The 27,954-nt window shown below is 45.6% G+C and overlaps 2 protein-coding genes across 3 annotated transcripts in view; one reads left to right on the top strand and one right to left on the bottom strand.

Annotated features, from left to right (window-relative positions):
- Window positions 1-27,954, top strand: part of BI-1 (Bax Inhibitor-1) — a 37,839-nt gene that overhangs the window by 4,768 nt on the left and 5,117 nt on the right. For both annotated transcript variants that reach the window (XM_075677206.1, XM_075677207.1), the window contains exons 3-6: window positions 764-884; window positions 3,100-3,246; window positions 14,996-15,075; window positions 15,301-15,401. In XM_075677206.1, the coding sequence (XP_075533321.1) occupies window positions 764-884; window positions 3,100-3,246; window positions 14,996-15,075; window positions 15,301-15,401 (449 nt within the window). The remainder of the gene's footprint in view (window positions 1-763; window positions 885-3,099; window positions 3,247-14,995; window positions 15,076-15,300; window positions 15,402-27,954) is intronic.
- Window positions 1,741-27,954, bottom strand: part of LOC142566300 (uncharacterized) — a 60,645-nt gene continuing 34,431 nt past the window's right edge. The window contains exons 3-4 of the mRNA XM_075677208.1: window positions 10,334-10,391; window positions 1,741-2,135 (exon numbers count right to left, since the gene is read on the bottom strand). Coding sequence (XP_075533323.1) covers window positions 2,005-2,135; window positions 10,334-10,391 — 189 coding nt within the window. The 3' untranslated portion in view covers window positions 1,741-2,004. The remainder of the gene's footprint in view (window positions 2,136-10,333; window positions 10,392-27,954) is intronic.

Raw genomic sequence — 27,954 nt, 5'->3', positions numbered from 1 at the left:
AATATTGATATCACAATTACGTAAATTTTACCCATTAAGAGATATGAAGCGGACAGAATTGGTGTATTGTGCACCATTCTCAAGCGTACCACTGATATGCGAGTAGGAATTTTGCAAAACCATTTTCAGTATTTTAACAATTACACAAAAACTCACATTTGACTAAGTGCTCCAACAGATGCAGTTAAGCGTAATGTGCTTTTGGTGCATTTATGCATTTGTAAAGATGCTGCAATTCCTTTAGCGCTTGCTGATTTGTGGCAATTTTTATTATGAGGTTCTAAATCAGTGTTGCTTCCTAGAGTTGCTGGAATTAAACCTTCTCTCAAATAAAACAAATTTAATTTGAATCGATCCAGCTGTTGCCTTATGGGAGTATTTCTCCATTTTACACGTATTTGAATTGGGAAATCGCAGTTGACCCTTAGCTAATGCTTCCTCTTAATACCATGTTTCTTGCCAAGGAGGTATCTTATATGCTGAAAACGTTAAAGTAGGACGTCATTAGCAGGTAGCCAGAAGTGTGCATGACAAGTGTGCTGGCCAAGCACTTAATGTATTTCACTCATTGTGAATATCATGAGTACTGTTCAAGTGAGTTGATTCACATGAATCAGCAGGGCCAGAGTCCTCCCTCCTTTTCCTTTGAATTTTCCGAGAGGGGGGCACATTTCCTCCACCTTCCCCCAGTGTGCACTGTTCCAAGGAAGTCAGGGAAGACTAAATGCACTCGGTGAGAACCAGGGTCTACTTCTATTTCCAGGGCAACTTCCTGACGACCTTGCTGTCCCTTGGCCTCCTGGTGGCTCTCTTTGCAGTCCCAGACAATGGCAAGAACCAGCATGTGCGTCTGGCCATCCTCGTTGGCTTTGCCTTCACCACAGGTATGAAGAGCTACATGTTAGAAATTGAAGCAGTGTCTTCAGCTACTCATTTTCAACTACTCCTGAATGCTCTGAAATTTCCCATGTTTGTCTGGTTGAAATAAAGCACTCTCAATATGGTCAGCTGGTTCCGTCCACGCAATCAGCGTCAGTTAGGGAATATGGTCAGCTGCAAGATCTGGCCGTGCTATGACATCTGCCAACAGCTTGCACAGTGGCCATTGTGATTGTGTAACATAGTAGTAGCGTCCAGATTGCCTGCTTTCATCTGAATTTGCCCTTCTGCTTACTCTCTGTTGGGACGGAAATAAATTAATGTTCAAATAAAGCTTCACTTAGTCTTATTTTATGTAGTGGACAAAATATCGCCAACGTATTGTCATTAGTGAGATCAGCTGTTTGTTTTGAACTTATTAGGCCTACAAGATCTGCGAAAGTGATTTGGTTTCTACCTATAAGGTGGCACCACAGCACTTAGCACTGGTCACACATTGGCAGTGTAGACCCTTTTAAAAGTGTAGTTTTGTGTAAGTTCACTTCTTTGCTCCAGGGCAGTGTGCAATTATGGTATGCTTAAAGGTTGTTCTTACGGTGTGTCTATTGCAGTTTTGCGAAGAGGCAGCATGTGCTTATTATGGTGTTGTGTATGACAACGTTGAGACAATCTAATTGTGTTGCACTTCTCCGTGTGCTAAGCATTGGCCTTTTTGTGAAATTTGAAATATAAATGATGGTAATGTAGTCGCACTAATCGTGTAAATTGTGCAAATCTTTGTTCCTGACGCTGTCATGTCTGAAGCATGTTTGGCTGAGACACTGCCCACAGCTCAGACCGAGAGTGGCTGAGGATCCGGCTGTTCCAAAGCAGAAGACTAGTGTGAATAGCGGAAGGTAACAAAGGAGTCATCTGTGATAGCTGCTTATAGGCATAGAAATGTGGTATTAACTTGGCTTAAAAGCCTGTGCAGCTGGCTAACACAAATCTGTCACACCTTGCAACATACCAATGAGTGTTGAGACAAAATGCACTTTGAAGATAGCAAGCCTGTGTTGTGTGCCTTGAGAACTGCTACCAGCACATACCAGGGTGCAGGTGTGCACAGAGGCAGGAGGCAGCAGGCTAGTCTGAGGCCTGCCTTGAAACTGGTTTTGTATCTTTTGCTGCCTCTTCTTTGGGCACCCACTTCAGTAGTTCAGTGGCTATGTGCGCAGCTGGGCCCACAGTCACGGGTTCCATCTCGGCCGCAGTGTCTGCATTTCAATGTAGGTGAGATGTAAGAATTCTCATATATTTAGGTTTAAGTGCACTTCAAAGGATCCCAGGTGGTCACAATTAATCTGGAGCCTCCCACTAAGGCGTGCCTCATTATCGGATCATGCTGCGTTGTCTCCCCTTGTGTCCTCTCTTTACATGGCTCTTGTAACATATGGAATGCAAAGAAGCTTAGGTGAAGCAAAAGAGAACATGTATTGCAGAGCAAGAGGTGGCCAATGCTCTCACACTGCTTAAGTAGGCTTAAGCATGCTCAGCTTTTCGTTACTGTAAATGAAATTTTATTTGCAGCCTCTTTGATATCTGCTCTCATATTACTGTCAAAGATTAAGTTTGCAGGCATTAAATTTGCTAAGTGAAATGACATGGGATGCCATGGTATGAAGTGTTGCTTACAGTGAAAGTGGTTCCCGAGACTAATTACTTGTGGATTTCACAAGATTTGTAAAAATTCCAAACATACTTTGCAAGAAAAAAAAAATCGCTTGCTTAGAGCAAGCCGTGTTGGCAGAGAGTGGGTATGTTCTGCTGCCGAGCATGATGTAGTGGATTCGAGTCCCAGCCACAGTGGCCACATTCTGCTGGGGGCATAATGGAAGAATCATTGCATGCTGAGCTTTGAGTGCACAGTACATGAACACTCCTACATTCTTTTTACTTGGGACCTCAGAAACATGTTGAAATGAGCATTTGCTTAGAATTGTATTGAACTGGTATCAGTATAACCCGCTATAATTTCTCAATGTTAGAGCAATTAGAATGTTACGTTGACTATTGGGTTAAAAGATAACCAGTAAAGCGAAGCTGATGCATAGAAATTTCATTAATGGCTTAATGAAAATGTATTTCTTGTAATATAAACTTCTGTATTCCTGAACACTTTCTGTATGCACAGCCAGAAGAACATCTCACACAGAGGCTTGTTTCACCTCCTTTTTAAAGGTTTGGGCATGGGCCCCCTTCTGGATATTGTGGTGTCTGTCGACCCATCTATCATCTCTACTGCATTTCTGGCTACATGTGCAGTCTTCACTTGCTTCTCTCTCAGTGCTTTGTACACTGACCATTGCCGTTGGATCTACATTGGCGGTAAGTGATCATTGAATCTTGTATTGCTGTTAAGGAAGTAGTGACATGACATTTTCGACTTCTCATTTGTTTTTTATTAAGTGAAGGTACAGGCTTTCTTACCCTCCCCCCCCCCCCCCAAAAAAATGTGGCAAGCATCAGACTGCCTTAAATGCCTTACTAATAGTTTTTACAAACCAGTTTTGGAGGTCCATACATCATGACATGATATGCTACACGACGTTGGCAAATTTAGCTGTCATGTCATGGTAATGATGATGAAGCTAGCTGTGGAATTTCGAGACAGACTTCGATATCAAATTGACCTTCAAGTGTTTCCCACCAACCTTAATGTAATGCGTGCCAAGTGTCACCCTTTGACTTGCAAGATGTGTGTGGTAGTGTTTGTACAACTTTTAAAATATGTATTCTTTGTGGAGGCTCCTGAATTTTGCACAAGTAGTAGTCATTCTGTCGCACTTTCTGCATTTCCTCCAGCTGCCATTTTACCTTTTTCACAAGAGGCTTTTCTTGTGAAGAGGCAATTTTTTAGATTTCCCCTATGATATAGTAGTACCACTTCATTCATAGTAAGGTATTGAATGGCAGGTTATCGCCCACTGACTACAAAAATTTTACTGAGACCACCTCTGACTATACCTTGGTCATGCCATATCACATGTACCAGGTGTTTTTTCAGCCATCTCTGATTGTGGTATTTTCACTTCACTGTGGGAAGTGAAACCTGGAGAGGTTTGTTTCTAAAAATTTGTTGATGCCTTTTCTAAAGCACATTTTCTAAACCGCCTTGTATATTGTATATTATGTTGCATGCAAGACACCTAAAACACAAGAACCATTCACTTACTATGCAGTTTGGTCAATAATACTTAGGTGAAATGCCCAGTAAATGGACATGTGAAACAAGCTGCATTAATAGTAGTGACGGTGAAAAAGGCAGCAAAACTGTGAATGACGAAACTAGTCTTATTGGGCAGGCCTGTTCCTGATAGCGGTGAACACAGTCGGCGATTGTCGAAATCTGATCAGTGTGTCAAGCGCATCAGCTTTTATACATGGGCCATCAAAGGTTCCAGAGTAATCGCTGGTGCCTGCATGTCCTCCAGAAAGTACTATACAATTTGCATCGCGCATACATGCAATTAGATTACACAAGGTTTGGTGACAACAGACAGCAGATAGAACCATCAATAACATTCGAGAAACGTCCGATACATGTGGGCGCGTCCTGCGCTGTGCGATAACATTTGTTAGACGGTGAAACGAGATCACCCGATAAGCAAGTACATGCGTCATGTGTCAATACCCCCCTCTGAAAAAGCATCGTCTCGATGCTACAAACACGAAAGCAAAAACAAAACCACGCATAATAAAGAAAAGAACAATAACAAAGGAACTAAGTCCCTAAGTTCGTCAGCAAATGCAGAAAGGCTTAAGGCACACCGCGTGGACGACTTTAGGTCATGTGCAGCACCGCTGCGATTGCAAAATGCAGTCTGGCTTGACCTCATAGTCCAGTGCTCCAATACATTGGATTATCTTGTATAGTTCGAAATAGTGCCGTAACAGTTTCTCGCTAAGTCTTCATCAGTGTATTGGAATCCAGACCCAAACACAATGTCCCGTCATCGAAGATTGTAGTGTTGGCTGCCTTTTCTCTGCTGGTTCTTGACATGCATCGGCGGGCTGGTTGTCGGGCTTCTTCAGCACGCTCGAGATAGGCGGCGACGTCGAGATTCTCTTTGTCGGTGACGTGCGACAGCATGGCATCAAGAGTCATTGTCAGATTCCTGCTGTAAACACACTCTAATGGTGTGATCTGCATTGTTCCTTGCACCGCCATGTTGTAAGTGAAGGTTACATATGGCAGGACGGCATCCCACATCTTGTGTTGCGATGTCGACGTACATTGCAAGCATGTCGGCCAGGGTCTTGGTCAGCAGCTCCATAAGACCATTCGTTTGCGGGTGGTAGGCAGTTGTCTTGCTGTGGCTTGTCTGGCTGCATTGCAAAATGGTTTGGGTAAGCTCTGCAGTGAAGGCAATTCCTCTGTCGGTGATGACTTTTGGGGCACCATGTCGCACCAGGATGTTCTCGACGAATATTCTAGCAACCTTGGCCACACTACCTTTAGGCAGAGCTTCCGTTTCGGCGTAGCGGATAAGATAGTCGGTAGCCACAACAATCTACTTGTTTCCAGGTGTTAAGGCCCCAACGAATCCATCCGGATCTGCTGAAACGATCGGCAAGGAGGCTCGTTTGGCTGCAGTAATCCCGCTGGCCCTGTTGGTGGTGTCTTGTGTCTCTGGCAGTCTCGGCATGTCTTGTCGTAACGGGCTACATCGGCGGTCAGGCACGGCCAATAGTACTTCTCTTGTTTTTTTGCGAGCGCATGGGAAAACTGGAAATGCCCGGCTGTCTTATTATCATGCAGGGCATGCGGGACTTCCGACAAAAGTGCTGCGGGCACAACGAGAAGTTAGTATGCGTGAGCTGGCGAAAAGTTCTTTACCAGGATGTTTTTTAGAAAAACAGCTAATCCGTGCCTAAATACCTTCGGGACAAAGTCACTCTTGCCTTGCAAGTAAGTACTCAGCAAGGCTTCTAAGCTTAGGGTCTGCTCGCTGCTGCTTCGCAAAGTCGTCTGCATTTATTGTACCTAAAAAGGCGTGCTCGTCTTGAGTCGGCGGGTCCATGGGAGCGTGAGACAGGCAGTCGGTATCAGTGTTTTCGTCCGGACTTGTACCGTATAATGCGGAATATAGGTCGAGGCGGAATTTAGGTCGACCCCCTTACATTGAAGCAAATAAGTCAACATAAAAATTATAAGGCACAAAACTGTTTTATTTAGTGGTGCCGCCAGACTCGTCACCTGCTCATTCGTCTGAGCTGTCTGAACTCTCGTCCGAAGACGACTGCTTTTTGCAGGCTGCGTCCCACAACATGTCATCCTCGGTGCCATCCAAGGAGTTGCTAATGCAACACTTCTTGAATGCCTGCACCACCATATCATCGGGCAGCGAGCGCCAAGCCTGTGACACTCATGTGGCCACAGTGGCGAGAGGCAGCCTGCGCAGCCGGCCGGTTGGGGTCGTCGGGTTGTCGCCGGCCATCCACTGATTATATTGTTCACGGACACTGTCTTTAATGGGCATGTTGAGCACGACGTCCAGTAGCTGAAGTGTTGAGGTCATGCCTCCCGGAATGATGGCAAGTTCCGTCCTCCCGTCGCGGAGTGCCTGCTTCACACCTGCGGTCAAGTGCCCGCGAAAGGCATCCAAGACGAGCATGCTCGGACACCGCAGGAGTGCGGCGGGTCGCCGATTCCAGACGGTTGTCATCCAATTGAGCATGAGGGCCTCGTCCATATAGCCCTTCTCATTCACGCGAACGACAACATCCCACGGGAAAGCCTCTTTCAGCAGCGTCTTCCTCTTGAAGATTATGTATGGGGGCAGCTTTCTGCTGTCTGCAGTACACGTGAGCATCACCGTGAAGCGTGAATGCTCATTTCCCGTAGAAAGAAGCTTGACTTCTTTTGCGCCGCGTTCGCACACTGTGGTGGGCGATGGCATGTCTAACCACACCGGCGTTCCATCAGCGTTGCCGATCTGTCCCAACATGTAGCCATGCTGCTGCCGGAGACGGATAACATAGCGCTGGAATTCGACCAGCTTGTCCTCGTATGCCTCTGGCAGCTTCTGGCAGATTGATGTGTGCCGTCGAAGTGCGAATCCCTTGCGTCGCATGAAGCGACGAACCCAATAAATGGAGCCCTTGAATTGTTCCTTGGGCAGTCCGGTTTCTTGGGCGATCTCAATAGCTTTGATGCAGATGAGTTCCGCTGTCACTGGCAAAGATCTGGCACGATGCTCGCGGACGAAATCCGCCATCTTGTCTTCGAGCTTCAAGTGCACCACGCGGCGCCCACGAAAGGACTTCTTCCGCGCGTTGCAGGCAGACAGCTTGACTTTCTGCGTTCGCCAGTACCGGATGCTTTTGTCTGAGACGCCAAATTGCCGCTGGGCAGACATGTTCCCATGCATTTCAGCATATTCGATGACTTTCTTTTTAAACGCCGCGGTGAACTGACGTCAAGTACTCGTACACTCGTACTCATTTTGCGGGTTGTCGGAAAATTAGCAACGCCAGGAACGATCGCTGCACAAAAAGGGAAGATGGCGTCGGTCCAACTGCGTAGGCTGCGTTAACGTTGGCCCGCGTCGGTCACCAAGGAGGCGATAACGATGCGGATGCCGAAAGGTCTGCGCTCCTACATGTTGCCAAATGACTGTTCATGTTGTGCCAAGGGCCGGTATGTAAGTCGAGGGGTGACCTTTCAGTAATATTTTTCGAAAAAAACCTCGACCTACATTCCGTACTATACGGTAGGTTGCAGTGATGTCATATACTTGCAGTCTAAGGCCTTACTGTGCCAGGCATCCTGAAGGGTCCTTCAAATTCGCTAGCCAACACAATGCATGATGGTCACTGACGACTTTGAACGGCCTGCCATATTGGTAAGGGCGTAATTTTGCTGTAGCACAAATGATGGCGAGGCATTCCCTTTTCGGTCGTAGAATTGCCTTCCACTTTTGATAGTGACCACCTAGCGTAAGCTATCACCTGTTCAAGTCCGTCTTTCCTCTGAGCTAGGATGGCGCCTAGGCTACTGGTGTCTGTGTGGATTTCTGTACTGGCGTTCTCGTCGAAGTGCGCAAGTAGCGGTGGCGGCTGCATGCGTCGTTTGAGTTCTTGAAGTGCATCAGCCTGCGGCATTTCCCACTTGAACTCGACATCACATTTAGTTAGATGTGTCAGTGGCTCGGTGATGTCTGAAAAGTCCTTGACAAAGTCCCTGCCGTAGGCACTGTTAACTCTTTCAGGGTTAATGATGTAAATGTACGCCGCCACGAACAAGTCCAAAATGGTTGATGCCGTATATTTACTGCGCCATCTGTATGTTTAAAAAGTGCCAATTTCCTAGTTTTTTCTTTCCTGGCATGTGCTGCCGTTATGTGCGAATACAGTCGCCGACCGTTTATTCGGACCTCACGGGGACTGCGAAAATGTCCAAATAAACAGTGTCCGAAAAAGCAGATTACGAAGAAAAAAATTAAATCCTTTATTTCCACGCACTTCTTCGGGCTCGGCAGTAGGCTTGAAGAAATCGTGAATGCGCCGTTGCACGCTGTTTCGTTTACGCACAATCAGATGAGCCTGAATCTCGGAGAGGGTCGTACGGTCACTATAGGCGGCTGAAAGCACAGTCACTGCTTGTACACACTCCGCATGCGACAGCAGCATAGCACATGGTGCGTCATCTTCCGACTCGGAGTCATCGTCCGGCGGTGCAGCAGAAACCTGACGAATGATCTCGTTGTCGAGTTCTGCGCATGTCAGTAAAGCAGTGTCAGCATCTGTGAAACTGTCAAATGAGACGGTGTCGGGAATCGCAATCCAACCACTGCGCAGGTCTCGGCAGAACATTTTCCATGTCAGTAGGTCCACGTCAGTCACAATATCTAATTGCCTCTGATTGGCGATAAGATGAAAATTAGCCGACGTTTGTCACATGCTTTGCTTTTTTGACGGGCACAAAACCACATAGTTTTCTTAGGTGCACTCGCCTACGCAGTTCGATTAGGTTATGGACGTCAATATTAGCGTAAGAGCAGGAACATTTGAGGCTTGCGAAATATTCTCGTGTGTGCATATTCTAAGGCTTGGAACTACAGGGTCTGTTCTGAAAGTAGTAGGACTGGTTCTTTCCTGGGCGAACGGGCGGATAAGAGGCAGTCTGCGCGCAGGATCGGTGAAGGGGGATATTGGGAATGCTGGGAAAAATCGGCAGTCGGCCCTATGGTGAAGCCGCCATGGGTAGATTAGGTGTTTTTCAGTGGCACAAGCTGTTCCAAGAAGGTAGGGAAAGAGTGGAAGACGACCGCTTCGGACGCCCTTTGACCAGCAACACCAACAAAAATGTGTCGCGAGTGAAAAATGTACCGAACAGTGATCGTAGGATAAGTATCAGAATGATTGCTGATGACTTCAGCATTCCTCAAACCCAAGTTTTTGTTATCGTGATTGAAAACTTAGCCATGAGGAAAGTGTGCACGAAGTTCGTGCCGTGAGTGTTGTCAGAGCAAAAGGCCAACCGGAAAGCGATCTGCCAGGATCTTCTTCATCGTGTGAATGAGGACCCCGACTTTTTGGACAATGTAGTGACCGGTGACGAGACGTGGGTGTTTGATTACGACCCGGAGGGCAAGTGGCAGAGCTCGTAATGGCACACCCCTTCTTCCCCAAGCCCCAAGAAAGCACGAATGAGCAAATCCAAGCAAAAGTCCATGCTCACTTGCTTTTTTGATCGACATAGACTCATCCACAAAGAGTTTGTACCACCCGGACATACAGTTAATGCAGTTTTTTATGTGGTTTTACGTGGCAGTTTTCACGTCCGCCCAGCAATCGCCAACAATCGGCGGCTGCACCATGACAATGTACCGAGCCGCACAGCGTTCCGCGTAGTGGAATATCTTGCCCAGCACAAGGTGGCAACGCTGCTTCAGCCTCCCTACACCCCCGACTTGGCCCCGCCAGACTTCTATTCCCGAGAATAAAATCGACGCTCAAGGGGAAGCATCATGGATCGGTAGAGGCAGTTCAACAGGCCGTGACAAGGGAGCTAAACAGCATTCCGGTCCAGGTGTTTGTGGAGGCGTACGAAAACTGGAAAACTCGTTGGCAGCAGTGTGTACATGCGGAAGGGTGCTACACTAAAAAATTCTTATTGTTTGTACTATTCTCATAAATAAAATTTAACAAAAAATGAGTCCTACTACTTTAAGAACTGACCCCCTTTTTTTATTGTTGTTCTTTATGAATAAAGAGTGCATATACCAATGCAATATTTTTTTTTTCTCACTTTACGGTCAACGTAAGAAATTACAGTAAATTTTTTTCGAAATAGGGCCCTCAGAAGGATTGGCATCTGCAATAAAAGAGATTGACACTGGGCGGTCGCATATGGCGAAAAAAATCTACCCTGAAAGGGTTAAAAATTTGTGGTTACTTTACCACCAACCTGAAACTGAGGGGATAACATGGAAGGTTCGGCTGCTGACTGGCGATGAGGTCCATGCCTGATCGACCATGGACCAGAGGCATGAGAGGAGAGGCCATGTAAAAACACTCAGTTTCATTAAATCATGCCAGTGACGTGATGAAAAAGAATAGGCAAACTAAAAGCAGACAGTGCAAAGCTTCGCGGAAGGCGTGCAGGTCACACACAACAAGAACTGATACAACACGCGACGCAAAGCCCACAACATGGAAATTTACAGCTTTCGAAATATTAAGAAATACCCTGCAGAAAAGAAAAAACGAAAAACTGCGCTCGTGGTGTGTTACGTGTTTCTTTTGCTTGTCCTAGTCTTTTTGCGCAGTTTAAACCTCCATACAAAAATGAACACTCGATTAATAAGAGCCCGGCGGAAAGTTTTGAGAGCAGGTTGGAACATTGGGCTTATCCGTGGCAACCTTTTCTTTTGTCACGCTTTCGCGTCCCACGTGACCAACCGGTCCGGTGAGCTCGGGGACAATGTAGAGCTTCCCTCCCCACCGCCATAAGCAACAGTGTGGCTATGGCGGCAATGGCAGCCATGTCGAGAGGGACTGGCACATGCACTTTGTGACAGGCAAACATGCCAAGGAATCTACCCACTGCCTTCTTGTCGATAGGCGGCTGGAACTTTGTGATGGCAGCTGTCTTCTGCAGGTCGGACTCCAGATTGGCTGATGACGTGGCCCAGGAACAGAAGCTCATCATAAGCGAAGCAGCACTTTTCTGGCTTGAGAGTGAGCCCTAATGACTTAGGGGCCTGTAGTACTGTTGCAAGCTGTCTAATGCGATCGTCGAAATTTCCGGTGAAGACGGTGACGTCATCGAAGTAAACAAGACGGTTCTGCCACTTCAGTCCTGTTAACACCGTGTCCATCACACACTGGAACATTGTAGGCTCTGACCACAGTCCGAATGGCATGACCTTGGTCTCGTAAAGGCTTTCTGGCATGATGAAGCCGGTCTTTTCACAATCCTTCTCGTTGACTTCTATTTGCCAGTAGCCAATCTCGAGATCCATCGACAAGAAGTACTTAGCGTCGCAGAGCCGATCCAATGCTTCGTCTATCCGTGGGAGGGGGTATACGTCCTTGTTCAGCCAACAATAATCAACGAAGAAACGTAGGGTTCCATCCTTTTTCTTCATAAAGACAACAGGAGATGCCCACGGGCTTTTCTACGACTGGATGATGTCGTCCCACAGCATTTCGTCGACTTGTTGCCTTATCGCTTCATGTTTTCATGTCGAAACTCTGTAAGGGCTCTGGCGGTGTGGTCGAGCGCACTCTTCAGTTATTATGCAGTGCTTTGCAACTGGTGTTTGTCGAATCCTCGATGACTTCAAAAAGCAGTCTTTGTATCGCTGGAGAAGACCTCTAAGCTGTTGCTGCTTACTCATGAGGAGACCTGGATTTATGTCAAAATCTGGTTCTGGAACTATGGGCGTTGGGATAGATGCGGCAAAATCCGAGATGACAAACGCATTGCTGGTTTCTACAATTTCCTCGATGTGCGCGATCATCGTGCCCTCGTTGATGTGCTTGAACTCCTGGCTGAAGTTTGTCAGCATCACTTTCGCTTTCCCTCCGTGCAGTCGAGCGATCCCTCTTGCTATGCAAATTTCACGGTTGAGCAGAAAACGTTGGTCACCCTTGATGACACCTTCTACGTCTGCGGGTGTTTCGGTGCCAACGAAAATAACTGTGCTGGAGCGAGCCGGGATGCTCACTTGATCTTCGAGGACACTTAAAGTGTGGTGACTACAACAGCTCTCCAGCGGTATCTTCTGACAGCGTTATCGAATTGGACTTGGACTTAGGTCAATGATTGCGCCGTGTTGGTTCAGGAAGTCCATGCCGAGAATTGTCTCACGAGCACTGTTGGAGGACGACGAACGTCGCAAAGTAGTTCCGGTCATGAACGGTAATTCTTGCCGTGCAGATTCCCGCCGGCTTTGAGGTGTCCTCCAGCTGTCCGAATTTGAGGGCCGTGCCAGGCAGTCTTGACTGCCAACTTGGTGGCAAACAATGCACTGATCACTGAGTAGTCGGCTCCTCTGTCCACTAAGGTGGTGACTGCATGGCCGTCAAGAAGCACGTTGAGGTCGGTGCTTCTTTGTCTTGCATTGCAGTTAGGTCTTGGCATCGGATCATGGCTGCATTGCGTTGATTGTGGCTCATACGTTGCGACGTCAGGTCTTTGGTCGGTGCATTCTTTGCTTCCAGACTTCGTCGGGATGACGGCGTGTTTTGTTGAGCTAGTCCTCAGCGGCACTTGAGGATCTCAATATCTTGAGCCAGGTCTCCGTGTCTTCTGATGAAGCTCCGCGAAGGTAAGTGGCTCTCTGGGTGGCTGAAGCACTACCGTTGATGGCGACGCTGTTGTCATTGTTGCTGCTGACTTGGTGTCGATCCTTCTGCCCTGCTCGGGTAGAAGACCGTGCTCCAGGGGCAAGGTGTATTCTGTGGCTCGCTCAATGGTCCGGGGCGACGTTGGTGCTGTCTTCGGGATTCGGGATCGCATCAGTTTTTTTTGGGGAGCGTTCGGTGCATGAACGTACCCAGCACCTCCACCAGATGTCGCATAGTAGTCGCAGCAAAACTGTGAATGACGAAACTAGCGTTTTGTGGGGCAAACTTGTGCCCTTAAATATGGGCTACACTCAAAGACCGATAACGGCAAACACAGTTGGTCATCATAGAAATCTGATCAGCTTGTCAAGCGCGTCGGCTTTTATACACGATTCATCAGAGGTTCCAGAGTAATCGCTGGTGCCCGCGTGTTTTCCAGAAAGTACTGCACAATTCGCATCGCACATACATGCAGTCAGATTACAGAAGGCTCATTGATAAGACATCAGATGGAACCGTCGATGACATTCCATGAACTGAGCTGAGCGATAACATTTGTTAGACAGTGAAACCTGGTCACCCGATAAACAAGTCCGTGTCAATATGCTTATCGGTGTACTGTGTAGTGAAGGCAAAGAAGAAAGGTTTGCCCACATTTGTGATTGAGTTGACAACAAAGATACTGTACAGTGCTCTATACGTCACATCTTTATTTTGACCACTACATTGCATAATTGATATCGCAGTGCGAGTAAAAAATGCTATTTTTCTATCTTCGTCAAAATTATTTTCACAATGCTTAGGTTTTATTTATTTTCAAAGTAGTTTTCAAGCTAGTATGCACAACTAAAAAGCTTGCAATGCAACATAATTTCTTGCAAAACAATTAACCTTGTTTCTATAAGAGTTACGATTTGGTGCATTAGTCTTTTTTTTTATGACTGTAAACAATGAATATTGCAATACTACTAATTGTAGTAGTCATGAGAAATTAGCATCTTCACATTACAGAGAATAACTTGCACAGTAGTGGGCAAGAACAATGTCTTGGTAGAAATTTTTTCTGCACAATGTAGTTTCACTTCTTTGTGAAAGTTCAAAGCACTGTCAGACAGTAAAAAGTTAAAATAAAATCTCAAGATAGCACTTCAAAAATTGAGGTGAAATACCATGATTTAAAAACGATTGGAGGTGGTGGGCAAAATGCCTGGTACACTTCAACATGTACAGTCTCTTTGTGAAGGCACATATTAGGAGTCGCATGTTTCACGGCAATTTTTCTACAACACTTCTTTGACATAGTTGTGGAATGTGTTTGGCATTAAAAGGAGTCACCGTATGAATATCCTCCAGCAAGAACTATATGAATGTATTGTGTACTAGCAGAGTTATTGGCAATCAGATATTACATTTCAGTCCCATTCTAGGGGCTACGAAGGGGCAAGTCATGGCCCCCAGTGCTCTGCCTACTGCACGTTACGATGACGTGTTTTTCTTGATAATGAGGCTGCCACTACCAGTTTTTGTGCTAGCGACTTGCTTCGTTTGCGGTTCAGTTTGTATAGGTACAGTCAAGCCTCACAATAACGAAACGGGATTTAACAAAATAATGAATGTAATGGAAGTAAATGCAGTTTCCCATGAAATTGCCATAGAGATCCATGTATTTAAAATATTGTTTTTACGTAGTAAAATTATCCTGCCAGTGGATATAATCAGCTAGATTCACCTTCCAAACCAAAATATGCATCAAGTATATTGCTTTCCATGGGGTTTAACGCTTTGGTGTGGCAGTTCAAAATTCCTGCATTGAGTATGCGAATATGCATTGAATAGACAGTTCTTTCTCACAGCTGTGTGCAAGCAGCGACTTAAGTTTGCCATGGCCTCCAAGATAGAGTGGCAGGAGACACTGTGTACCATCCATTCTCGTAGGTCTTGGCAGTGCCAACACACCTTTGTCTCATTGTGTAGCACTTTGTCTCATTGTGTAGCGTTCCATTCAGCTGTGGAGCGCAAGGTCATGGGTTTGATTCATGGCTGTGGCAGCCACATTTTGATGAAGTTGAAATGCAAGAGTGCTCGTGTATTTTTAAGTGCACATGAAAAAAAACCTTGGTGGTCAAAATTTGGAGTCATCAGCTGAAGTGTCTCCCATAGCCCTGGGACATTAAACTCCATTAATCAGTCAAACAATAAATCAGAAGCTATACCTTTGTACAATGAATAAAGGTGAAAATCATTTTCTTGTTTGTTTGGCTGTTTCTTGTTTCAGGAACATTGATGTCAGTCCTGTCAATCATGTCACTGTTCTCCCTGGTGAACCTGTTCATGGGCTCATTCTTCTTGTTTCAGGTATGCAGCTGCGTTTTTCTGTTGTTCATTGATTCATTTCGAATATTGACACGATTCACTCTATTCTTTCACTGTGGCATTGTCTTTATGCATTGCCCCTTTGTGCCATGCCTGTTGTAAGGAAGGCAAACTAAAGCAAAACGGTTCTGTAGTAACTGTTGTGCCGTAATATGATTGCCCTCGGTGCAGACTCATTGTATGCTAATGGCTGTGAACTCCTTTCAGACCAACCTTTACCTTGGTGTGGCCCTCTTCTGTGGCTTTGTGCTCTATGACACCCAGATAATCATCGAAAAGAGGAAGCGTGGTGAGCGTGACTACATTAGGTAAGTACACCAGTCTACCTTCCACATGAAGTGGTACTACTGTATGGTAACGAGCCATGCTAAATTTCAAGAAAGGATAGTTCTTGCTTAATTTATCAATTAGTAGAATATTGTCATGTTTACTTTATTGTAATGACTTTTTTTTTTCATTATTTTTGTTGCCAGATCTCTGCTCTCACATTACATTCGAATAATGGCAGCATTGACAATTTGAAAAATTTTGAATGCCACGATTTTTATTGTTACATTAGCAACCTTCTCCCCTTATGCCTTTATCCAATCCAGACATGTTGACTGAAGTCAAAACTTGATTATTTTTTTTTTTTTTTTGTGGAATCAATGCCATTTTTGCTGTGCTTGTGACTTTTATGTTTACGGTGCTGCAGTATCCTGTGGCTTTTCGCACTTCGGCTCCGTTCATTCGTGATGTTATGGCGACATAGCATATTGGGTAAGACACCCGCTTCAAGAGATTAACAATTTTGATGCCCAACTCCACGATGTAACTCTGCCATAACTCAGCGGCTCGACGTCCACGAGTCAATGATTCACGAATAGCAGGACCAACGGGAGGCCCTCTTTATATGCGAGGCCAGTTGGAAGGGCTCTGTGGCCCTCGTAGTGGCCTGGTACCATCCCAAAATGAAATGTTTGTGTGGCCTTTTAAGAAGTATTCAATCTTAAACAAGCTCGAAGATGATGCGATTCTCAGGTGATCACTTTTGCGAGAGTCAGCTCTTCCCAGGACCGATCCCCTCAATGTATACGGCCAACAGTGCTCTTGGCACTGATAGCGAGCTTGGCACAGCAACAGAAGCACTTGTCGGGGACACTTTGGTACCGAGCCACTTGAAATTTCACTAAAGTAAAACTCTCCGAAAGGGATTGCCCAAGGGAAGCTTCCTCCACCTTAGACGACAAAAAGCACTTTTTTCGGAATTGTGATTTCTTGAGTAACGGTACGATTTCTTCTACCATTCATCTCGTGTTACTCACGAGCTTAGAAAGTAGGCCCTCTCATTACAATAGCGGTCACATTGCATACGAGTAAATACGGTAATGATCCGAATCTATTCGAATATAGTCTCCGACTGATCATTCAGGCTCAACGGGAACCACCAACAAGTCAGACTAATCTGGAATCCACAATACTGAAGTTGCCAGAATATAAGTGACTATATTCCACAAGTTGCCAGAAGTGTGCCGTATTCTTGAACGGACACTTTTGTGTATACTTCAATTTCACAAGGCATTGCGAGACTAGTGCAAGGTGCATTGGCATCTGTGAGTGACAGCATTCTTGGCACATTGCCGAGCACACTGCCTTATCGCAGTGCTAGAAATGCTGTGGCCATTGATGTGTGTAGTGTTAATCATCATATTGTGGAAGTGAAAGTATCCACGTAAGTGATCATTTGAGAATACGGGCAAAGTTTGTGAACACGTCGCTGCGTGCCTTTGACGTAAACAGTAATATCTTGACCACTGTCATGCTGTGGTTATGGATAGATGAAAGTACAGTCCGTATATGCATGGAATCTTCATCCCCTAGTAACAGACGGAAGTCAACTGCACTGTGATAGATAAATGGTAGCTGTTTTCTTCACAAGTCATTGTACTGATTTTCCCTCGCCGTCTTTGTCGGCACAGATACTGAGGGCGGAGTTGGTGCCACTTGTAACTCCTTTAAATTGCCCAGGACGGTGTCGATATTTAAGATCTAAATAACAAATACTGGTTGCGCTGAACTCGCAGCAAATTGTAAATGCAGCCTTTACAATTAAGCAGCTTGGCTTGGCTTGGGTTGTAGATTGGGTGCAGTAGGCGACTACTCGATTGGCTAGGCTTCACTAGTTCCGGTTTTGAGGATGTGCCGGTGACAAGTTTGTGGCATGTAGTGTGTTTTACATCTGAGCCATGGAGTTTTGCCACCAATTGAAACATAAGCTAGGCCTTTATATTGCAGACTGTATTTATAAGGTTTTGCATGAATATATGTAGAAAAATTTTGCTCGGTTAACGGGTCCCTGTAATGGTTCAGATAAATTTTGTAGATGCATAGGGTACAGCTACAGTGAAACATTCACACCACAATTCAAGTGAAGTGTCAAATAGTAAGTGAGCTATGCACGATTACACGTTACTCTCCTCCGTAGCCATGCTTTTTCTCAACTCGTTCGCCGAGTGATAGGAGTTGAGCTCTGCCTTCACTGGCTCAGCATCATGATGCGACATTGTGTCGTCTACTTCTGGTTGTCCTGGAGCCAACATGAGAAGCCTCTCCAACCTCTCCGCCAGCCACCTGGTTGTCGATCCCAAGCAAGATCTAACCAAGCAGCATGTTTCGAGCATTCTGTCGCAACACCGAACTTGTGTGGTATTCCAGTAACCACAGGCGATCTGGGCGTTTTGATGGATGGTCGGAGGCGTAAACTGAAGGCCCTCCATACTACTACCACTGTGATGGAGCTTTAGCATAGACGTACGTGAGCAGCCTGATCGGTCTGCATGGTCCAGCCACCTGGTGATGCAGAGCTTAACCAGCCAAACAAAGCGCTAATATTGCTGTAACCAAGTGCAAAACATTTTAAACATTTAGGAAAACATGTTCACGATTATACTCCTGCCAAAAGTTTACACCAGCAGCAGAATGTGATACACTTGGTTACTGCTATATTAGCTCTGTGTTTGTCTGGTTGTGCTCTGTGCCAGCAGGTGGCTGCACCGTGCAGAATGTTCATTTACGCCTCCGCTCATCCCGTAAAACGCCCAGGCCCAGTCCGCTTGCGCTTGCATTTGCCCAAATACCAGACATCCTAAACTCTATTGTGCTAGTTATCCTTCGACGTGAAATTACAGCCACAAACACGCAAATGCTAGTGCCGTTTGAATACCGACAACCAGCGCTCGCATGTTGCAGAGGGATGCAATGTCTCAGCTTGACATGTCGCCGACCACTGCATTTACAGCCCACAACGCATGTGCTTGCGAAAAGACAGATTCAGACCAACACGGACCGCACAGCTCGTGTCACCCAGCAGAAGACACTTGCTATGTGCAGGAAGTGCTTGAGTGTAGTGAGAAATTGTCCTTGTGCATTCTCTTTTTAAAGCGAAGCTTTCTTTGCCTCTTCCGTCGACTTTCCCACTGCTGCTGTGGGCTGCTGTGGCTGCTGCTGTTGCGCACACCATGTCTGGGGTGGTTCAGAGCGTGTATATAGATGACAGGTGCGAGTAAGAGAGGAAAGGCAGGAGAAACTTGTTTTTACCACACCATGTCGAATGTGCACAATGCCCTCTGGAGCTCCCTGGCCGTTGCCACATTAGCCACTTGACAGCTGTAATTATCTATGACTCCACTCAGAAGCATTGCAGAAGCTATTAAGGTGTTACTTTCCTTTCTACTAACTTGCAAGGCCAGAGGGGACGCAGATAGAACTGAAGAGGAGAGGGACAAGAGGCAGTTCCCATATAAGAGAGGGGGGAGTGACGTGAAAAGGCAAGGAAACCCCACTACTATACGATGGCGGTTGCTGGGAAACAGGATAAGCTTAAGTTCAAGGTATGGTACAGTACGTTGCTGCTATTTCTGAAAAATGAACGCCATGAAAATATGTCATGCGGTCAACTTGCACAGGGCATGCAGAAGCAGAGCCGCATAAATTAAAGCACGCCACAGAGTCCAGGAGACACTGCGGAAGTGGTCAACCGTCAAATCAACACTTCTGTGGCTTCCGCGTTAGCTTTGCGGCTATGGCATTGCTAGAGGTCGTGGATTTGATCCCAATCGCGGCAGCGGTATTTCAACTGGGACGAGATAGAAATAGCATGTGCACTTAGATTTTGGGACACGGTAAAGAACATCACGGTGTCAAAATTAATCCGGAATCCGCCACTATGGCTGGCCTCATAATCCGAGTGTAGTTTTGGCACTTGCAGCCCCATAATCCAATACCAGTTTAATACTCCTGCCACAATGCGATGTGCCATGTGAAGAAATGACAACGCTCAACACTCTGGGAAGTTATAAAATATGGTGCCCAACAACGCCTCAAACAAACACCTCTTTCTGTGTGTTGTGTGTACTACACAGACAAACGGCAGTGGTGCACACAAGGTAACTTTTAACATCAACTCGCCACTCTCGTGTTAGCTTAAACGGTGAAGCATACCTTCCAACCCTCCCGATTTGCTCGGGAGACTCCCAATTTTTTACTGAACTTTCCGATTGCACGATCACTGTCTGATATCTCCTAAAAAGTGGTCTCTGTTCGCGCAATGTTTTTTGCGAAACCAGCAATGCGGAATCTACAGCCACATTGTAATCGTCGGCATCACCAGCAACGGCTGCACACGCACACATCATAATTGGATTTCTGCGCTCTTTCTGCGCATGCTCGAGGAGCAGTGGTTGCGAGAGAGAAATGCGGGGACTTTTGGTGCTTAAAATTTCTCTTCGCCTAGGTACTACGGGGAAGAAAGTTGTTAGCTCCGTTTGTCCCTAGCCGAGCTGGCAGCACAGAATTGACAGAATGCGTAGCCGGCAAGGCGAAGAAGCAGTGTTCGAGGTGACCTTGTAGCTATTTTGTTGCAAAGGTAGCATATTAAATTTTTGTAGCCGCAGGGCAATATGTTCGGAAGTGAGGCTTCTTCTCGGGTGACTTTAGTGGCAAAGCATTACGTCATGCCGATGCATTGTTCATTAGTGTCATTGAGCAAGGTCAGCATACCGTACACTTCAGGAGATTTGCGGGAATGGAAACAGTTTATGAATTAGACTGTCGTGCCAACGCGAGTTTGTTGCTTCTTTTTCTTTCTTTCTTTCTTTCTTTTTTTTTTTCCTCGGCCGTAGCATATTAAGTTCTGATAGTCGCAGGAGGATACGTTTGGACGTGAGGCGTTTCTCGGTTGACTTTAATGGCAATGCATTATGTCGTGCCGATGCATTCTTCATTAGTGTCATGGAGCGTACCACACACTTCAGGGGATTCGCGGGAACGGAAACAGTTCATGAATTCAACTTCTATGCCGATGCATTAGTTGTTAATGTAACTGAGCATACAACACACACTTGGAGATATATGGGAATGGAACATTTTGTACTCTGTATGTGAAAGTACTAAAACTTGCGTCGCCATGCAATCTGAGTCTTAAATCGTTGAGAGCTGTACAGCCACACTGGCAAAACACTACGCCCTGCGGATGAATACGGAACAAGTGTATGCTAAAGAAAAATGGTCGTCATGCAATTTCATAGCAGTAGACCCTTGTGAAAGCTGTACAGTAACACTGATATTGGCTACGTGGTACAGATTCGTAGCGATTCTGAGGTGCTTGTGTGCAAGAGTAATTAATGAAGGAGCGCGTATTATTAATCCCGGCTGTTACAATGTCTAGCTCATATACGGGGCGCTCTATGTGGGCGAAACAAGGGCTCAGATCGCTACAACCGCGTGCGAAATAGCTCTGAAGGCCTGCCAGTACACTTGTTTGGTGTCTCCGTGCTTGTACCGCGACAGGAGACGTGATGGCAGGTGGGCACGTATATCGCACTATATCCTCTGGCAGTGGCCGCTTTCCACTCTTGGTATACTTCGCCACGATACACTGCACATGCTTGATTGCGCGACACTGGTGCATTGCAGCGAAGCTGACTTTAAGCAAAAGGGCATTATGCAACGCCCGAGCCATCTTGTCCGTCACTGCGGATAGAAAATGCATACACGTTCAAGCTATTTCAGCTGCATCATTTTGTCTATGTTTACCCCTCTTTACTAAATGAAGAGGATAACGTACGCCTGTGTGCATGATTTAAGATTGATAAAAAGCCTGGTAACCTATGTGCAGTTAGTCAAAAAACATTATTTATGCAGCCGTCCACGCTCCTGTAAAAAAAAAATGCAATTCGGTGATGACCCTCTGGAGGTGGATCCGCACCTATGTAAGCACAGGCGGCTCATCAGTCGCAAAGTAGGAGCCGAAGAGAACTTTATAATGCTAATCATACGACATTGATAGAGATTCATTTGTGGTCAGCCAGTGACAAACGCATTGCACTAAACAGTGAGACTTCGCCTTAATCCGCAATGTGGAGAACAGGAGAGCAAGAGGTGAAAACAATGTTTTAATACAAGGCAAGTCATCCATGTAGTGGAATTGCGTTTATCGTTGGTGTAATGTTGACGCATTCACTTTCTGAAGTCCAACTTTCACTGCAACTTAGTTTCCATTGGTGCTGGTGCTTCTACTGGAAACATCCAAACTATGATTGGTCAAATCAGGTTGCCGTCTTGTAGTTTTAGAAATTTTCCTCTGGTCTTAAGTCTTCTCTGAATCGGGAAGAGCTGGCTGATTGCACAAACCACGTAGCCAATATCAGTGTTATTCACAAGTGCCTACTGCTATGAAATTGCATGACGGCCATTTTTCATTAGCATACATTGTTCCGTATTCATCCGCAGGGTGTAGTGTGGCTGTACAGCTCTCGCAACGATTTACGGCTCAGAATGCATGACGACACAAGTTTTAGTACTTTCACATACAGAGTACAAAATGGTCCATTCCCACGAATCTCCAAGCGTGTTGTATGCTGAGTTACAATAAGAACTAATGCATCGGCACGGCAGTTGAATTCATAAACTGTTGCATTAGCGCAAGCTCTTGGGCCAGTTGGTGCATGATGAACTTGAAAAAAGGGGGTACCAGCGAAACACAAAGGACGCGCGCACAAGGAAAAGGTGTTACTAGATACGGAAGGACGCTGGACTTTCAACTGTACTGGTACCCCCTTTTTCAAGTTCATAAACCGTTTCCGTTCTCGCGATTCCTCTGAAGTGTGGGGTATGCTCAATGACACTAATGAACAATGCATCGGCACGATGTAATGCTTTGCTACTAAAGTCATCTGAGAAAACACATCACTTCCAAACGTATCCCCCTGCGACTACAAAAATTTAATATGCTACCGTCACAACAAAATAGCAACAAACTCGCCTTCGACACTGCTTCTTCGCCTTGCCGGCCACCCATTCTGTCAATTGCGCTGCCAGCTCAGCTAGGGACGAATGGAGCTAACGACATTCTTCCCCGCAGTACCTAGGCAAAGAGGAATCTCAAGGACAGAAAGTCCCTACATTTCTCTCTCGCGACCACTGCTCCTTGTGCATGCGCAGAAAGAGCAGACAAATCCAATTATGATGTGCTCGTCGGCTGCACTAGCAGCATCGGTATCTTCGACTAGGCAGCCGACTACAGCGCCTAGTAACGACTAAAAAGCCAGAGCCAATGTAGCTCTTGCATTTCAATAATGCCTTCCTCCGTGGTGCATTGTTGCTGCTTGTGTGTATGATTAGTTTTGGCTAGGCCGTGTGTGTGCGGTGCACCATGTAAAGTTAGAATCCTCGTGTGCTTGATGCCATGGCGCTATCAAAGCCCAAGGAGAGGTATTTGCAGAAGTTTTCCGTGCTTTTTGACTTAAGAAAAGAACATTTTGCATTTCGTACAACGTATGAATTCAATGTCAGCGTGTCTCATGGTGGCAAAGGAGACTTGAAACTGCACGTTTCCACGGCGAAGTATCAAAGCTATGTTCACACCGCTGAGCAGCAAGACAGCATAGTGAACTTTCTCCAGAACAACTGCGACGACAGTGTCATACGTGTGGAGTGCCTGTTTACAGGATTCCTCGTCGCACACAACCTACCCTTTAGTGTCGGCAACCACGTTGGGCCTCTTCTATGGAAAATGTTTCCGAAATGCTACGAGGCAAAGCGTTATGGGTGTGGACGCAATTCTGAATAATGCGGAGGTGGCCAACCTGAAATTTATTTCACAGGCGTCACTCTCGGGTCTTCGTTTCTTTATTCAGAGTTTCCCTCAGCTGCTGCCCCGAGATTCCAATGAATCTGCTGAAAACGCTTTAATGCTCCCCAAGCTGAGTTTGCCACACTGCAGGCGTACAGTCTTCCAGTGGACATTCTGAATCAAGAAAGGTGGGATGTGCAGTGGTCTATAGTTGGAAAAATGAAAAACTCTGATTGAAAACATGTTTCACCAAGTTGCTAAGGTGATGCTGGATTTACTCGTGATACTGCATAGCTACACAGAGTGAGAATATGTTTAGCACGACGTGAAAAACTAGGACTGAATTCCGCTCATCGATGCGCAACACAACCCTCCAACAGCTGCTGCTAGTGAAGGGCCGTCAATCTGGACCATGTTTTGAGCAAAGCTACTGCGACAAATTTTTGAAGTGAGCAAAGTCTGCTACTGCAAGGTCCCTGCAAAAGGACTCATTGAACACTGCCTGAAAGTTTGAACGAACCTCCCCCCCTCCGTTGGCGCGATGAAAAAGTCTCGATTTTTGATCTCGCCAGGTTGGCAGGTATGGTGAATAAATTAAGCTTTAGCCGTCAACATCCCCGCTAATTATTGTCAGTCAAAGCATCCAGCATAGAAAGCTTTGCTTACATTGATTCCCACAGTGCGTGGGATCTGCATAATTTTGTTACTTTATTTTTCATAGAAACAAATTAACATTCCAACTATTAGCAAATTTGTTCACCATAAAGTTGGAAAAATTATTGATGACACGTCCTGGGCCGCCAGTCGGATAGCTTGTCCTGCTGAAGTAATATGGCAACCTCGCATGACTTGTTCAGGGGCAGCTGAAAACTCGGGGTATTGGTGTGCTGCGATCAGTAGCAATGTACATTTTTAAATCCTTATAATAAATTACACGCATTACGTGGAGCATTTAAATGCGTCAATGATCAGAAGGACCTGGTATGTGACGCGGGTACGTTTGTACAAAATAGTGAAAATTGTTTCAGGGTCCTTTTCATTTTTAAACTGTTCGAAGCAAATTTGGCTAGAGTTCTAGTCTTGACACATGCCTCGAATGAGTAATGGTAAAACTGAGTAAATAGGGTGAACCTGGAGACACAGTACTGAGGATGTGAAAGTTACCAGGCTACGCTCCCGGCAGTATATGTGTAGTCAATCTGCAGTCTGTTGAATATTGTGAAAGTTGTGCCATGAAGCTATGAAAGAGACTTGAACCATACCTTGATTGTGCCAGTGGCAACCTTATGCGATCAAATGTATTTCTTCAGTAAGCAATGGACAGCTTGTGTTCTGCGGACATGTGTGGAGGTGTTGTGTGTAAATACCTTTTTGCATATGCATATTATACACTCGTATTTTTTTTAAATGCCACTCAAATTGCCTTTTATTTTATGTAAACATTGTGCCATGATAACAAAATTAATGTGCAGCAAGTTATTGTGATGTTGCATTGATTTCACTCGGCCTATGTGGCTATGCCAACCTTCAAAGGTAAATTGACCAGCAACTTTTAAGTGCTGAACAATAAAAATAAAGTGAATAATAGCAAAAAAATTTATTCTTTATTATTAAGCTAACATTTTATCTGTGCAACCTTGTGCCGGTAGCATTGCCTGCAAACTTCGGCTCCATTGGCTCTATGGCAATGTCATGGCCAGGCCAGCAACGTGTTCGATGACTATGAGGGCAACATATAAAACCAAAATGTTGCCATTTCTGCTTGATTCAGCTCGTCAATTGGCTCGCAGTCGGGCTGTCGAAGTCCGAGCAGTCCTTGTATATTAAATGTCTAGGGGCAGTGTCCAGGAAACTGTCAAAATAATCAAGCATGTCTGTGTAATCGAGCATGTCAGCAACTGCAATTTAGCACTTTTATTGCTCAAAAGAACTGAAGTTTGTATGTTTAGTATGTTTGGCAGTGTTTCGGACACTGAATTAACCACAAGAAATGTCTGGATGTGTGTGTGGTCTAGTGGAAGAAAGCTGTATTACTTGAAATCAGGCCATCAGCATGGAAGGTTTAATATATTTCCATTAAATGTTGCAGTTCAGTGCAGTAATACTTACTAGCACTTTAACTATAGCCCAATGTTTCATATTCCCCTGATGGGTATCTGTGTGTCACTGTTTGTGTACTGCAAACATTGTTTGGCGTTGTCTGCCTACACACAAGCTTTCTCTGCTCCGCTAGCTAGGCACAGACGTTGTAAAAAGCTATGGGCAGCTGCTGGGTGGGCCCACGAGCATGGTGCCACAACTGGCGCAATGACTGCCGAGGTTCTCACCCTCAAAAAATACTTATGCTCACTCACTAAGTTAATGCTATGTCAGAAACAAGCACAAAATGCTGACCATCTCTGGAAAGCTTAAGTTCTAAAATAACTTTGTGGTGATAGGCGACATTCAACTTTCTTAACTCTTTTGGTCCTGATGTCTTCAAATGAGAAGAAACAAAAGCTCTTGTTGATGCCACAGACAAGCTAAAAGAAACAAAAGATGAAGCTAGAACTTGGAAATTTCATTCAGCATGTACTTCTGCATTCACATGTTTTTGAATAGTCACAAGAGCAACTAAGAATCAAAATGGGTTCGACATAGGCTCATGCAAGTGCACTTCATATTTTTTCTCTCCCCAACTGCTTTCTATAACTTGATGAGAATTTGGTGACAGTTTACAACTCCTGATAAAAGTTAGTGAATCAGAATGTTCTGCCGGAGTACATTACAGTTGAGTGGTCGGTAGGTCTTACAGGTAGCATTGGCGTCATTGTGCACTAAGAGCTGCTTCTCTTTACTTGAATTGCACCTTGTTTGTTTTACTCAAAAACAAAGGCCTATATTTTGCCCCTCTTAAAGGGCCCCTCACCAGGTCTGGCCATTTTGAGCTGACAAGCGCAGAGCATACAATGTGCAATAACGATGGTGTCTGCAAAGTATAGCATCGCTATATGCCGTGGAAAGTTCTGAAATTTCAAACCGAATGCTGTTTTCCCTTCTCCTCGCGGCCGCCGCGCTCCAAGCCGGAGGATGACGTACACATGCTAGTGCGCCTACGTACCCGTGCTCGCGCTGTGACGTTGCTCGTGGTGACACGTGACTTCGATAATTATTCAAGGCAGCACGTGTTATTTGTGTAATGTGTTGCTAGAATGGACTAATTAAAGCTTAAAGACATAATAAAACACACAAACCGAATGTCTGCATGTTTTCCCTTCACTTCGCACCGCAGCAGTACAGTACTTCCGTTTCGTCTGCTTGTTCCCGCGTCGCGCAGTCACGCACGCAGTCACCGAAATTGTCATTTTCTACCATGTTCCAGCATGGGATCATGCTCTGCGATCCACTTGTGTCTGCCTCAGTATTCGTGTAGCACATACTTGTACTGCTAGTCTGGTGTCCTTGTGTACGGCGTGCAAAATTGTGTGCTGCGCAAAATGAAACAACGCGACGCCGTCGGCAGAAGTGCGCATGACGTATGCATCACGCGATCCTGGAGGTCCTGTATGGGAGAATGCAGGGAAGGAATTTCACTTGCGGAGGCTAGACAGGGCAAGTGGAGAGAGCGTCTATGTTTGCGGTGATGCTTGCCTCCTGAAATCATGGATTCACGGCACTGAAATGTTGCTCTCTGCTATTAATGAGCCGATTTCAAACAATTTTTCCGGCAGAACTCTTCCTAGAGCACACATAACAACTTCCAGCATATAATCAAAATTTGCTATGCGTACCTGGTGAGGGATCCTTAAAAGACAGACAAAATACTTCACCTTGACGATGGAAATGTATGTCAGACATGGGTCATGTGTGGTGGTACCTTAGCTTTTACAAAAGAGGTGCAACAGGTATATTGACATGACAGATTTTCGTAAAAAAATGCTCTCTCATCTAATTGTGCCAAATTTGAAAAAGTGCTACGGAATGTTAGGAATGTTCAGTATTGCTCTAAAACAGTAATACAACCACAAAAAAACTGAACTTGTCATGGTCAATTCAGTGTGGCCAGTGATGTTACTGCTTTGCCAATTGCGCCGAACTGCACTAAGAGGCAAACTCTGCTACATCCTGCTACATTTCTGCAAAATATGTGAAATGTGCGCCCACTCTGCGCCGAAAGGGTTGCTTGTGATTTCAAAGAATGGAGCTATGCCTTCAAACACTGTTTTACTGCACCAACTGAAGTGGCATGGCGTGGACCAGCAGCTGCGTTAGCTCCACAATGGGCAGAGTCAAGGGATCATACTGATGCTTCTTCCGCGGGTTGCTGTCTATATTCAGTATTTTCCACCCCACCGCATGCGGGCAGTTTAGACAATGGGACAACTTCAATTTTCTTGCGGCAGCGAGCAAACGCACTGGACCTGAGCCAGACCTCGTGCTCCTGTATGGTGTCTCTCGCAATTTTTCGAGCATAACGTGCACATTGGCACAGGCATGGCGGCCGTGAACAACTTTTCCGCTGTTCGATATGTCACCTATCCCCCACTTTTCTCGCAATGGCAATTTCGCTGCAAAAAAAATGGCGCACGGCCACTACCACGATTTTGGTCACCTCGGCACCAAGCAGCAATTTTCGCTGTTGCATACTTATGAAGCATTGCTGTTTAAACCTTGCTGTATCATATACAGCCGTGACAAAAAGTCGCTGTTAGCTGATGTGGTGGTGAGCAGGTCATTGCAGAGAGATGGCCTGCAATATGTTGTTCAGACCA

This window comes from Dermacentor variabilis, unplaced genomic scaffold (assembly GCF_050947875.1).
Source record: "Dermacentor variabilis isolate Ectoservices unplaced genomic scaffold, ASM5094787v1 scaffold_12, whole genome shotgun sequence".
NCBI lineage: Eukaryota > Metazoa > Arthropoda > Arachnida > Ixodida > Ixodidae > Dermacentor > Dermacentor variabilis.
This window is presented reverse-complemented; position numbering and strand designations above follow the sequence as displayed.